Source organism: Brienomyrus brachyistius, chromosome 23 (genome assembly GCF_023856365.1).
Source record: "Brienomyrus brachyistius isolate T26 chromosome 23, BBRACH_0.4, whole genome shotgun sequence".
Taxonomy (NCBI): domain Eukaryota; kingdom Metazoa; phylum Chordata; class Actinopteri; order Osteoglossiformes; family Mormyridae; genus Brienomyrus; species Brienomyrus brachyistius.
Window position 1 is genome coordinate 7,710,491 of NC_064555.1, and position 13,553 is coordinate 7,724,043.

General features: G+C 45.1%; 1 protein-coding gene across 1 annotated transcript in view; it reads left to right on the forward strand.

Annotated features, from left to right (window-relative positions):
- csmd3b (CUB and Sushi multiple domains 3b) overlaps window positions 1-8,436 on the forward strand; it is a 421,904-nt gene extending 413,468 nt beyond the window's left edge. The window contains exons 65-72 of the mRNA XM_048993485.1: window positions 901-1,080; window positions 1,763-1,828; window positions 2,280-2,438; window positions 3,740-3,852; window positions 4,168-4,255; window positions 5,137-5,272; window positions 5,369-5,522; window positions 5,648-8,436. Of these exons, the coding sequence (XP_048849442.1) occupies window positions 901-1,080; window positions 1,763-1,828; window positions 2,280-2,438; window positions 3,740-3,852; window positions 4,168-4,255; window positions 5,137-5,272; window positions 5,369-5,522; window positions 5,648-5,701 (950 nt within the window). The 3' untranslated portion in view covers window positions 5,702-8,436. The remainder of the gene's footprint in view (window positions 1-900; window positions 1,081-1,762; window positions 1,829-2,279; window positions 2,439-3,739; window positions 3,853-4,167; window positions 4,256-5,136; window positions 5,273-5,368; window positions 5,523-5,647) is intronic.
- Window positions 8,437-13,553: the final 5,117 nt, after the last annotated feature.

The following is a 13,553-nucleotide window of genomic DNA, read 5'->3' on the forward strand; positions in this document are numbered from 1 at the left end:
GCGTCCCAGCTGGCCGGCCCCTCCTGGCCCAGCGGTCAGACCTTATCTCCACACAGACAGGCTCCCTGTTCCACCCGACCGCTCCACTGCCCCACGGGCCCCCCACAGCAGCTTTCCCAGAACAGGCAGCCTGAACAAATGTGCCCTCTGACGTATGTGAACAGACTGACTATGATAGGGTGGCCCTGTGCTGGTCTCATGGACAACAGGCCTCGCTTGCTCCGACTATCCGAATAAAACTCATATTTAGTTTATTACGCCGGCTGCATTTCCAGTCAGCACAGTATGGGGGCGCTACAGCACAGCACCGATCTTTCCTGTCTTTTACCAGAAACAGTGGTGGGCGGTAACTGACCATTATCAACAGCTTAATGTCAGATCCATTAAACACCCCCTACCCCCGAGAAGCTACCCCCCTTGGCATTTTCTAACTTTTCCTGAAATGGCACATTCAGGTGCAAATTTAACATCAAAGTGGATAAAATCTTGCTATTTAACAAGGCACTGCCGCCGCAGCACTCAGTTGGCTATATGATATGACATATTGCCTATTGCACGGATCCACGGAAAGCATTCAGCATGAAGACTACCTCTGGAATGGATGTAAGGAGAGCCCATTCCGTCAAAGTGCAGTGAGAGCAGGATCTTGGCCTGACGGTAGCTGTTTCGCAGAGGCACAGTGAGGATGTATTGATTGCTTGAGGGTGGGTGGGTCTAGTCAAAGCTGCTTTGAGTCCCCTTGGGTTCCACATATACAGCACAGAGACTGTGTAGTGTCCCCTTTCATGTGACTTTCAAGGGTCTCTGTGTTTCTCGGCTTTGAGAGAGGCCTGACTTCACGGCTCTTTATAACGGTCTGCCCTGCCACCCCCCCCCCCCACCCCCACCGCCTGCCCACAGCCCACTCCTGCAAGCAGCCGGAAAGCCCTCCCAACATCAACGTGGTGGGCATGGACCTGCCCAGCTATGGGTACACCCTCCTCTACAGCTGCCAGCCTGGCTTCTTCCTGGCGGGTGGCTCTGAGCACCGGGTCTGCAAGTCCGACGGGACCTGGACTGGGAAGATGCCGGTGTGCCGAGGTGGGTTTGCAGCAACCTCGGCGACGGCAGAGCACTTCCGCATAACTGGCCGCAAATCGCGTTAGCATGTTAGCGCACATCCTTGCTTTAGACAGGAGAACTGGTTAGCATCGCTGGCTATAAATATTAGCGGCATCTAGATACTGCAACTCATATTTGCTAGCATTCTTACCGGTAGCTGCGTAACACCAGTTCAGCTGTCTGAAAAGCCGGTTCTCCATCTTTCAGATGCATTTGGGGTCGGCGCGGCTCTGTGCGTGCGAGGCAGCCTGGTTTCATAAGGTTGCTAGGAGAGAAGCAATGGTACGGTGTCAGCCCAAATAGATACGGTCCGGGGTTCACAGTTAATGGGTACACCGTGGATACCAAGCTGCACAGCTGCATACCTCAGGCTGCGTGGTAATTACCGGGAAAAGCAGATGCGGTCGCTGGGGAGAATTTCGGGGGCGTTAAGACGGCGCGGGAAGTCTTCAAACCGTGGAGCGTACCTGCAGAATGTGGCCATTTGTCTTGTAGAACAAGGCTTTCATAACCGTATCGTACAGGGGTCATGGACGGCGTCTTCCAGAAAGGAAAAAGCTCGGTCTGTTTTATTGTGCCTTAATGCCAAGCACCAGTACGAAGTTTATGGAGAGTGTCTAATGTGTAATGCTTACAGCGTGTCTGTTTGTTTATTTTTAAGCTGGCTCAAAATTGTCGGAAAAAGCCCTTAAACCTGTGGCGGGAACGCCCAGCCCAAAACTGTACGGTAAGCTTTATTTTCTCTGCTGTCGCTAGCAGTTGTCAAGCCCTGGTTTTACAGTACAAACTCGAAAAGATAGAGCAAAGGGAGGTTGAGGGATGGGTGGGGGGAAGCGTCCTCAGTACCAACAACTTGAGAAAAGCGAGACGGCAGTTTTATTTTGCCTTGTCACCATGCAGCACTTAAGAAAGTGGCCTTAATGTGCTTCAAAAGGCCTCCAGAGTAATATAGACTTAATGAGAGGTAAGAATTTTGCCGTGAGCTTGATGGTGAAGCGAGGAGACAGAGAAACACTTCTGTACAGCCATCTGGAGCCTGGTAGATAATCCCGCTACAGTTTCTCTGACCTTCATACATCGGGATACTTGTTTAACATTCATCAGCTTAGAAATTCAGGTCTCGCTTTTGCGGAGCTGGTGCATCGCTCATCCCGAATATTTTGTGCCTTGCGTTACAGTTCCTGACGATGTCTTTGCCCCCAACTACATCTGGAAAGGCTCCTACAACTACAAGGGAAGGAAGCTGCCCATGTCCTTGATGATCACAAGCTTTAACAGGACCACAGGGAGGGTCAACGCCACACTGGTCAACCGCAACGCGGAGCTCCTGCTCTCAGGTAGGACCGGCTGAGTGCTGATGGAGGAGGTCACCCGCCGGTGCCAGGAGAGTCCACTGTGTCGTTTGCTTACCGCATGCCTCAACATATTTTTGCATGGTCTGGACATAATTGGCCGAATTAGAGAGACACTGAGTACAGGGGATCTCCAGAGGAATCAGGTCTGGCCTCGCCGTACGGTCCTCTCTGTGAAACGTGCCTCAGTGTTGCGCGTTTTTGTATAATTTGATTTGAGAGTCTGCCAAAGGACGTGCCAGTAAATAGATAAAATAGACATGTTTACTGGGGCCGCCGCTTCTGGCCAGGAACTGAAACAAGATGGATCTGCTATCTGAGGCACTCAGGGAAGCAGTCGGAGCCCGCTGGTACTGCAGAGAGCGAGGAGGCGGCCGCACGCCCTTAGTGAAAGGGCAGCCCTCACAGCAACCGAGATTAGCCGACTTAAAAGACCCGCCGTGACGACCGCGGCAGGTGGAGAGTTACATTAGTGGGGACCTGAACGTGGACAGGCAATGCAGGGTTATGCACGCACACGCAAGAAGACTGTTAGTCACACAAGCAGGGTTATGCATGCAGACACATGCATGTATGAAAACTGTTAGTCACAGCAGAGAGTGAGAGAATAACAAGGCTTCAGCTTTGCCCCAACAAGCTAAAAAAGAATTTATTTAGATGAATTTGGATGGATGGATGGATGGATGTTCCGTTTATGCATGTAGCAGTGAATTCTGTTAATTTTTCCAGCAGTTACCCTTGTTAGCGCTCGAATAAATGCAATGTCATTCAAAAAATAAACAATTTCTCATTCGTGAGGGATCCTGATAGCAGGTGAGTGGCTCCCAAATTTCCCATCGTCATCCCAGTCCATATGTGACAGCAGTGAGTGGTGTGACTGGAACACGGTTCACACCCGGCTAATTTGTCTCTCCCGTTTAAATGGACTTCTGACCATTTAGAATAATCAGATACAATTCCGAATGAAGTCCATCCAATTATTTTGCAAAGCTGCCCCGGAGTTGGCAGACAGAACCGCAAACTCAGAGGCGATGTTTGTTTGCTTGGTGGTGCTTTGTGTTTTTATACGTCTGTTTGTATCGACTCATTAAGCAATTCTCTCACAAGAGGGGTGATTTGAACCAAAAAAAGGCTTTGCTTCACAAATTAGGCCAGGCCTGATATATCTGTGTTTCTGTTATATGTTTTAGGTCCTGGGGGCGGGTGGAGGGCAGGCCGGCTGTTACTCTAGTCTGAAAAGTCGTAATAAGCTCTACATGTGCCGTCCTTCTCCCTCTGAAATGCAGGCGTATACAAAAGTCAAGAAGCACGTCTGATGCTGCTCATGTACCACGTGAAGGCATCTACTCACACCTCGCTGAGCAAAATGAAAGAGGAGGACTGGGCCATGGATGGGTTTGTAAGTACCCAGCGCCGCCGTTTGCCGGGATACTGCTCGCTTTCTGTAGCTGTTCGTTAGCCTGACGTCCTGTGATGCCCGCGGTGACTCCGCATTATTTTGCCGCCACCTGGCAGAATTTCGCCTGCTACATAATGGGTGTTATTATTCCCAAAGATGGCCGGGCTTTAAAAACATGACGTGACACATCGATTTGTACTCAGACGTGCAGAGATTCCGTTTGCAGCCGGCCTGCGGACGCAGCTAGTGCCACGTTCATGGAGGATGTCAGGAAAATGTGTGGACCTTCACTAAGTAACATCTCCATGTTACCAGGTTTCCGCAGAACCAGACGGTGCCACGTATGTCTTTCAAGGCTTCATACAGGGTAAAGATTACGGCCAGTTCGGGCTGCAGAGACTAGGTAAACGATCACCGACTCTTTGGACATGTTAATGAGATGCTGAGACCACCCCTAACCCCCCCCCCCCCCCCCAGTTTGACGTATCACATGTATACTCAGAAACTTTTTACAGTTTATCCAAACTGCTGCTTCCATCTGGCTAGGTTTTATTCCCCCCCCCCTCCCCCTTTGTTAGGATATTGGGGCTGAGCCTGGGCCAGTCTCAGTGGTCTGTTTGGTCCTCCCTAGCTCCTTTGGTCAGCCGGAGTAAACAGTGACACTCCTCGCATAATTGCATCTCAGACATCCTCCCCTTCGGTAGACAGTGCCATTTGGATGATGCACTGTTCTCATTCAACAGGTTCACCTTTAAGTCCCTTTAGGTTCATGCCAACATGTTGCAGATTTTTCTAGAAGAGTCCCTCACACTCCCAGACCTGGTTACGTTTAAGTTCAAAATGACGGGAGGATCTACTATTTTGCTTCCAGCGTAGTGCAGTTAGTGCAGTAATATGCTGGCAGCAACTGTGTAATTCAGACTCATCTAACTGATATGAATATATCTACCTCGCCATTATGTCATTGTTCTCCCTCATCATTTCCCACGGAACATTTCTGTTCTATGAGCTATATGTTGAATCCACAGTGACTCAGCCCCTCATCTGATTTCTCCAAGATCGCAGAGAAATTAGTCAGGTTGTTTTTTAAATATTGCTAATGCTCACCTTTTAAATGCAGCACTAAGGGGGCTATTGACCGCATCGCCGCAGTACCAAAATATATGAAATCGCATTTTATAGCTAAGCAGCTCAGCTGAAAACAAAATAGCATGCTGTGCCCCTCCTATCTTGACGATTATTTATTAAGTGCTCATCTCTGCTGTCACGCTGTTGTTTCTGCAGGTCTGAACATGTCCGAGAGTAATAATTCGTCAACGCCCCCCCACGGTACGAACAGCAGCTCGGTGGCCATAGCGATCCTCGTGCCTTTCTTTGCTCTCATCTTCGCAGGCTTCGGATTTTATCTCTACAAACAGCGGTAAGCGCATCAGGTGCTCTGCATTGGGTGGCCTTACTCTGAGAGCCGGGGTCGGCCCAGCAGCATCCCTGACTCTCTCTCTGTCCTCCCTTCCAGGACCACACCTAAAACCCAGTACACAGGCTGCTCAGTTCACGAGAACAACAACGGCCAGGCGGCCTTCGAGAACCCCATGTACAACACCAACGCCAAGTCGGCGGAAGGGAAGGCGGTCCGATTCGACCCCAACCTGAACACAGTCTGCACAATGGTATAATGACGCCGGGGGGGGCGCGGAGACGACACCATTTTTAAAACGCTTTGCATAACTGGATATCATGAACCCGGGAGGTCCGGCAGGCGCACGTCCACTGATATTTAAAGCACACTTTTCAGGAACCAATGGCTCATGTGCGTCCTGAGGATTCTGAGTCCGACATCATCTTTTAGAAGACTGAGGACGACAAAAAAAAAAAACGAAACGAAACAAAACAACGACGACCTGTCTTCACCGCCGGTGTGGAGAGTTCCTAAGCTACCTTATGTGCACTCTGCGAGTGCTTACTCACAATTGATTTGGTCTTTTTCAAAGTAAAAGGATCCTGTAAATCTTATTGCATATATATGAGGAGCGTTCACCACGTATATTTTTGTGTTATATATTATTACCACATGGGATCGGCCCAGGCAAAGAGGCTATATCGAGAGTTTATAAAAAGATATTTCAGATATGCCGATCACACAAAGCGATGCACAAAATTATGTTACGGTAAGCTTCCTGTTTTTTTTTTCTTTTGGGAATTTTACCATTTTCCATCGTAGCTGACAAACTGCTTGCTTTACGTTTGCACATTAGGGAGTTACTTCACTTTGAGTAAATTCAGTGTGTGGGGTGATTCCTTTCCAGTGTAAAAGGTGTAAAAATGGGCAAACTAACGTCTGGAGTATGTTTGAAGTGTGTCGTATCCCATTGGCGCAAAATGAAATATTTTCATATTTGTATTTGCTCAAAATCCTCTATATTTCTATTGTTACATCTCTTCCAACACTGTGGACATATATTGGTATTTTGGATCTTAAATCTGCGGAAATGGTCATTTCAAAAAGGAGAACCTTTGCAGCTAGCTGGAATTATAGTGTTGTCGTGTGCACTAAATGATACTGTAGGACACGTTTGAGCATAGCTGTGATGCGTAGCTATTTGGGTCATCCAGTCTGTGTCCAGCCACCACATCTAAGTATTATATAGCTGATTCTGTTATTTAAATATTCTGGAGCTGGTATCACTTTTTGAAACATCCACACACACATCGAATAGTCAGCTCTGATTTATATGTAAAAATACACCCATCATGACAAAACAGGCATGCACATGCACATATCACATGGCAACAACATCATCCAGTGAATTTTATACACAAGAATTGTAAGGGCCTGATTGGTTGATCGATGAAGGACAGGGTTGATTGGCCATTGTGGGAGGTCTGAAACTGAGCAGAGGAAAGGCTGATTGGTTGATGGATGAAGGACGGGGTTGATTTGTTATTGTGGGAGGACTGACAATGAGCATTTATGTAACTGAGAAGTATATAACTGAGAAGCCTCTAACCTTGTCTTTTCTATGGAGGAAGAAGCATTTGTCCATATAAAATGGTCAGTGAATAAACGTAGTTTATTCCGCCTCGTTGCTGTAAATCTAATTGCCCACTGAGACTTGGGGCACCATTTCCAGTGGTTGATTGAATTGGTTTGATTGATTGATTCTCCAATTAGGTTACATTTTTCTTAAGAATTTATCTCTCGTAAAAAAAAAAAAAAAAAAAAAAAAAAGATAATTAAATTAGCTTTTCGCAGAGATTCCTTCGTTCCTTTTTTTACCAGCAAATTATTTATAACCAAGCTTGATTAAAAGAAAATGTTTACATTTGTGCAAAGATAATTGTCAAAGTGTAACCTTGTAGTTTTGGTACCTCAATTTCCAGTCAACAGACTTGCACAACATAGGGAACATTTCCGGCAGGAGAAAAGATAAATCAATGCCACCTGCAGAAGGATCCAACCAAAGGCGAAGTCACACTAACTGATGACTTGCGGCTGTTTCCAGCCAGGAGTTCGCGTTTGTGTTGGCTAGGAAACTAGCCCAGCATTGAGACGTGTTATATTTTACAGTGCCTTGTAAAATACTCATTGCGGGTCTCGGAAGTGAAATGGCATAAGATTATAGATTTCCCACAGGAAAGGAAAATGTTTTTTTTCCTTGGGAGAAACACTGCATTTCTCATTTTTTTATCACAGCAAACTATTTTTGTTATCGGAATAATTTCTGCTAAAATTGCTACTGGATACACAAACACATAAAAAATGTAACAGTAGCAGGTCACATGAGAGATAATTGCAATTTCAGACTGAAAAACAGATTACCAAGGGAGGTAAGGGGGAGAAACAGTTAAAACGCTTAATCTTGTTTAAAGTGGTCCTCAGATACTTGGAGTGAAGATAAACCAAGACGTGCACAAGACTACAGTGGTCTGTCTCTTCTGGATTAAACGGTGGGCCTTTAAAAGATGATTCATTGTAAGAAAAATCCTGTTTTTATTTACTGGATAGAAACCTGAGAATCATGAGATCTGACTACAATTTTCCATTATTCTGCCATATACCAGTATTAATATACACATCAATCAATCTAAAATCAATTAAATCAATCTTTCATTGCAAGTATGTTCATTAAAAAGAAAAAAAAAATCAGTCTTTTTTTCCCATTATTATTTTTGGTGTTGCAGTCTGTCAAACATTCCCAGTTGCCATAATGTTGTTTTGATAGATATGTATCTTTCCCATTCTTACACTGTGCCTATCAAAACCATTTTGACCTTAGGGTGCTGCTCTATCAACTTCTGACATCCCATAATTCATTTTGCCTCATTGCCTCACTCATGGGCTTCATATTTAAAATATTTTGTTACTCAACCGCTTTCCACCCCAGAAACCTGATATTGTGTGTTTAAAGCTAATTCCCTTGCCACCCCTCCCCCCACCCCCCACTTAGCTTTTCCTATAAATGACTGCAATAAAATCCCTGCCATTTCGGAATGAACACTTTCAATCAATGTGGAAGGCTATTTGCAGTACAGCTGGGTACTCCTCCTATGTTAATGCATTCAGAATAAATATAAAAAAATGAAAACAACAAAATCTTTTTTGTAAAGAAATATATTTTTATTAAAAAAAAATTTGTAAAATGTATGAATCTATTATGTAAATTTTCAATGCAATGTAAGATTAAAAAAGGCTAATTGCTTTTGTAATGTGTTGCTCCTTTATTGTTCCTGACACGATGCACACAGAAGTCACATGATCCATGAACGGGGGTCGATAAGAATCTGACGTCCCTACAAGCTCTGCTCTTCAGTGCAGGACTTCACCAGATGCTTCTTGGTATCGGTGCGGCATGACGTAAGGCGAGCGCCATTTCCCGAAATCGCGTGCTTTAAGTTGGAAAAAAGGGGGCTGTTTCTCTTTGCCCCCTTGCATCCCTTTCCTGGCGACGGTGGGAGCCTTTGAGTGCACGGAGCGTGCGGACGTGATCCGCATCCGGAGCACTGAGCTTATTCTCGGGGACGGAGCTCCCATTGTAGCTGCCCAAGGACGAGCTTGTTAGACCTTTAGTGTTCGCCTCATCAGTAGGCGAGTCCCAACCGTGTGGAAACCAGGAATGACCATGCTGTATTTTTCGTCGACGCAAGATATAAAATGGAAATTGGAGCGAAAGAAACGTGGCCTCTTTTGCTGGTCTCCTGTCACTCGGCCGGCAACCCGTCACATTTGCACAATGCACCTTTAAAATCCGTTTACTTCTTAAATGTACCAAGATGAAGAATTAATGGTTAGGAGGGTACGGAGGTTTTGGTTTTTGCACTGGGGTGTTAGTGGAGGGCGAAGCCCCGACTGTAACAGAGATGCACCCCTTACCGACGTGACAGCCAAGCATTCGGGACGCTGCCGGCGCTGAGCACCGTGACGGGTGGCGGAGGCCAGTGGAGTCTGAATGGCGGCTTTATCCCTACAGCCTGACCTTCAGAGTCAGTTATCATACTCTAGCTTAAATTCTTTCCTTTCAGGTTTTGTGCTTTAAGAAAAATAAACACTGTATCTCTGTCATTTGTTTTTTTGGGTTTTTTTTTCCTCAAAGCATCTTTTGTCATGTATATTTTTATACATCACTGGTGCAGTGCCCTCAATGGTCTGCCAGTTCTACCCGAGCTGTAGGTATTTGCACCGTTTAAGCTACAGAAATGGACTATGGGGAACATTTTTCCACCATTGGGGCTGCATTAATGTTGTTTGTAAAGGTACAGAACTGCAAGGTACAGTGCCAGTGAAAAGCAAAGGTACAAACTGGTACCTCTTTTTCTGAGTGTGTAGGTGTCGTACTGTCAGAAGGACTAGGATTATACTGCCAGTGTTTTTCTTAAGCTTAACATCTTTAATTCCGCACCATTTTATATTTTAGGGGACAAGCTGTTTTATTTATGTAGCTAAAAACAATATCAGTTATAACAGAACACACAGAATCTACTAACTTCCCACACTCATTAAATGTGTGTTGTTCTTGTTTTCTTTCCTCAACACTAACACCACTCATTTTTTTGAGAGAAAGTACAGATAAAAATGTATATGTTAATATTTCCGGACACTTGCACAGAAAGCTTACGGTATTAATATGTACTGTGAACTTTTTCACTGTGTGTGTGACCAGAACAGGGACACCATTCAGCTCCATGATCCTCATATATTTTATAATGTGGTCGTATATCAGCTGCCGGTTCTCAGCCAGGGTGTATACAGGGGTAGTGTCCCCAGCTGAAAGCTGATTGGCCCCCGGAGTGCCCCCACCCCATCATCCGTAAATTCAAATCATATCATTAGCTAATGATAAGGTCGATCCCTCTGTATAAATCATAGCCCCCCTTTTGCCCCTACCTTTATAGCATCCTACAATCGGCACTGGTTCTCAGTATCTCATTAAACAGGGGCGTCCTGGGGGGCCGGAGTCCTGTGTAGCTTAGCTCTTTCCCTGTTACCCCACAAAGCAGCTCAAGATCTGTGTGGTAATTAGTACAAGAAGTTGAATCAGGTGTGTTAAATGAGGGGAAACCCAAAAATCTGTAGGGCTTTGGCCGCCCCCCCGGCACTGCAGATTGACACCCCTGTCATTGAAGATCCACATTCCATGCAAGCACATAGTGTCCATAGAGTCCATGGAACTACCCTCAGGTCAGTCACTGCCAGCCTCCGAAGTCGCAGGTAAGATCTGTGCGATGTGCGGGAGAATGAAGAGCACTTCTCAACAGTGGCAGCAGATGCATTAACACCACGTCCACGTCCTACTTCCATGCCCTAATCTTTACCCTTTGCCATTGCATTTGCATCTTGCAACCAAGCACACTACAAAAAAATGAGTCCATGAAGGAAAATTCTATTTTACCCTTGAGTGTGGAATCCATCCATCCATCATCAAGCCTCTTATCCTGCACAGGGTCACTGGGTTGAGTGTGATACTTATCTTTGATTTAATTTAACCGCACCATTAAATACCAACTACTAAAATTCAGTAAAGAGTACAATGGTAAGTTTAATTAGCATGGTAATGGCAGCCAATCACTACATTTGGGCAGCCAGTGTGGCAAAGGTGAACCCTATAAAGTGAGGGGCCAGGAATAGCTATCACATTGCAGCACAGGGATCCCTCCCCATCATCTGTGGAGGAACACGGCAGCAGCCCTCTGTCCTCTGCCTGTCGAAGCCGTTGGCTCGGCCTTTCATTCCGGGTAGTATGACGACTCAGCAGTTTGCCTTATGAGCACCCAAATGCAATTCTGGAGCACTTTCAGCCTTTGTGGGTGATCCCTACAGGCCTGGCCTGTGTCTGACAGATGGTTCCGGAAGATTCTTGTCAATATACAACCTAAGACGAGAATAACCTCAATCAGGCGGATACGCTTCTCAGTATAGTGCTCAGACAGTATGGGACTGAACAGACTGTAGCAGTTTTTCTAAAATGGCTGCATTTTCTGCTTCTAACTGGGGAAAAATATGACCTGTCTGATGGTCCACAAGGGCTGGTTTGAGAAACACTGTATATACAGTATATACACAATAGTCTGTATAGTAGTTGAACAGTCATTCCAGGTATGTTTTAGTAGTTATACAATCTGGGAGTTTGTATGTATAGTAATCTAACTGTCTAGGGTATGGTACAGTAGTCTGCATGGTAATTAATATGGTGTTTGGTACAGTTGTCTATAGCATTTAGTTTTAAATATACGGTAGATTGAAGCTGATGTAACGTTGACTTTAATGTAGTAAAAACGTTCACTGATAAGTAAGTAAAATAGCAGTAACCTTGCCTTGGGGCTATTGAAAATATTTTTAAATCAGCAGTGTGTAGCAATGTGGGAAATTAGTTAAGGATAATGTGGCCGCTTTGTTAGACCTGTCTGTTTGGAAACCTGTGGCCGAGTACAGAAGGTGCTTCATCACTGGAGCGGAATTCCGATCAGTTGGGAACAGTGACGTAAGTGCTGAGTGATTGTCGTGGCTGGAACAGTTAAGTAAGTTCTCCCTTATTCTCAGCGAACTTTACGCTCCCTGCAGTGATGCTGTGACTATATTCTCCTTAGTATGGGAGCTTTTGATGAGTTGCGTGAGGTTAGAAGGATGTGGGACATCCCTGAAGGACACGTGATCCCGTCCCCATTCAGGATAGAGTACAGAGGACTGTAAGGCCACTCGTTGTTTGTTGCAGGCAGGGGCTCTCACGGGTGATGTACAGATCCCTTTGACTCTTGGCAGGGCCATAGTGTGTACAATATCAGCAGAGATTGTCTGAGCTTCTGAACTCAGGGCACTGCCAGCCTACTGCCCCAAGAGCAATGTTTCATACGTGACTTTGGGCAAGGGGCGTGAGTGTGAAGTCTGTAGTGATCAACGTAATGATAATCATGGGGTTTTTATGTGTCATCTGCACAATGTCATCGGTGTCGGTCTGCAAAGAAAAACCAGCGAAAAGCCAGGGAAAGCCCAGCTGTTCTTCCCATCATGGGTCTATTTATGGCATCATGGTCATGAGTAATAAACTGTATCAGTGATAACATCTGTGACAGCTGTGATTTATTCATCGTTTGTGTCACAGCGATTGCCTTTGCCCATTAATAACCAGATTACACCGAAGAGCAGGATAAATACTCCTTGACTACAGGCTGTCTGCCTGAGTACATGCTGTTTTCTCGCAAGACGATCATTGCAGCGTTTACATACAGCGGAATATATACATCCGTCCGTCCGTCTTCCAACCGCTAATGCCGGACAGGGTCATGGAGCCAGTCCCAGGCAGCACAGGACGCGAGGCAATGGTTCAGCTGGATGGAATGCCAATTCATCCATGGGAAATCGGGACCCCTGTTGGAAATTAAAACCAAAGGCTAAAATGAGTCATCAAACCATATGCTTGTTTTATGCAGATTTGAACTAGGTTTGGACTTTAGACTTCTGCCTGTTTACATACATCAAACATCAAATATTAGTGTTTAAACACACTTAAGCACTACCTACATATGAGTGAATTAGTAAATAAGGTTTCAGGGTTTAACAATTGCAAGCCCATGGATTGCGTTTGCATTTGCCATTTATGTGGAAACATTAAGCCAAAATTACAGCCCAAAAGAACAAGCTACAAAATTAATATCATTTGTCTCAGGGTATGTTTAAGAATATTTCTGTAACATTTGCTCAGTGAATCAATCAATGGCCTGTTAAATACTGCTCTATGGCCACATGTGGTGCATTGTGCGGTGGAGACAGGAAATGTTTTGTTTGTGTGGTGGGACCAAATGGAACTGTCTAAGCTGATATCGGTGATGAGCTAATAAAGGGCATCTGCAGAGAGCCTCCTGGACTTTATTATTATAATGTCAATTGAACAAACCTTAAAATGAATAATAAAATATTATGAAGTCACATCCTATTACAGTGACTGCATATTTTGAATTTTACTGAAAGAACACCTTGTGGAGAGCACTGCTAGAAGGTAATATGACAGTCTGTCCCAGCTGGCTGATACACGCTGGCAAGGCAAGGCTAAATCCGACAGGGCTACAACCATTTTGTGCGCAACTTTCATTTCTAACATTTTAATGATTGCATGATGCTGAAATGCAGAGCTACTTTTCTTCTTTCATTCAGTTTGCCTTTGTCAGGCTTATATCGCTTTTTACTTTGTTGGAATTGGTACCTGAAAGCC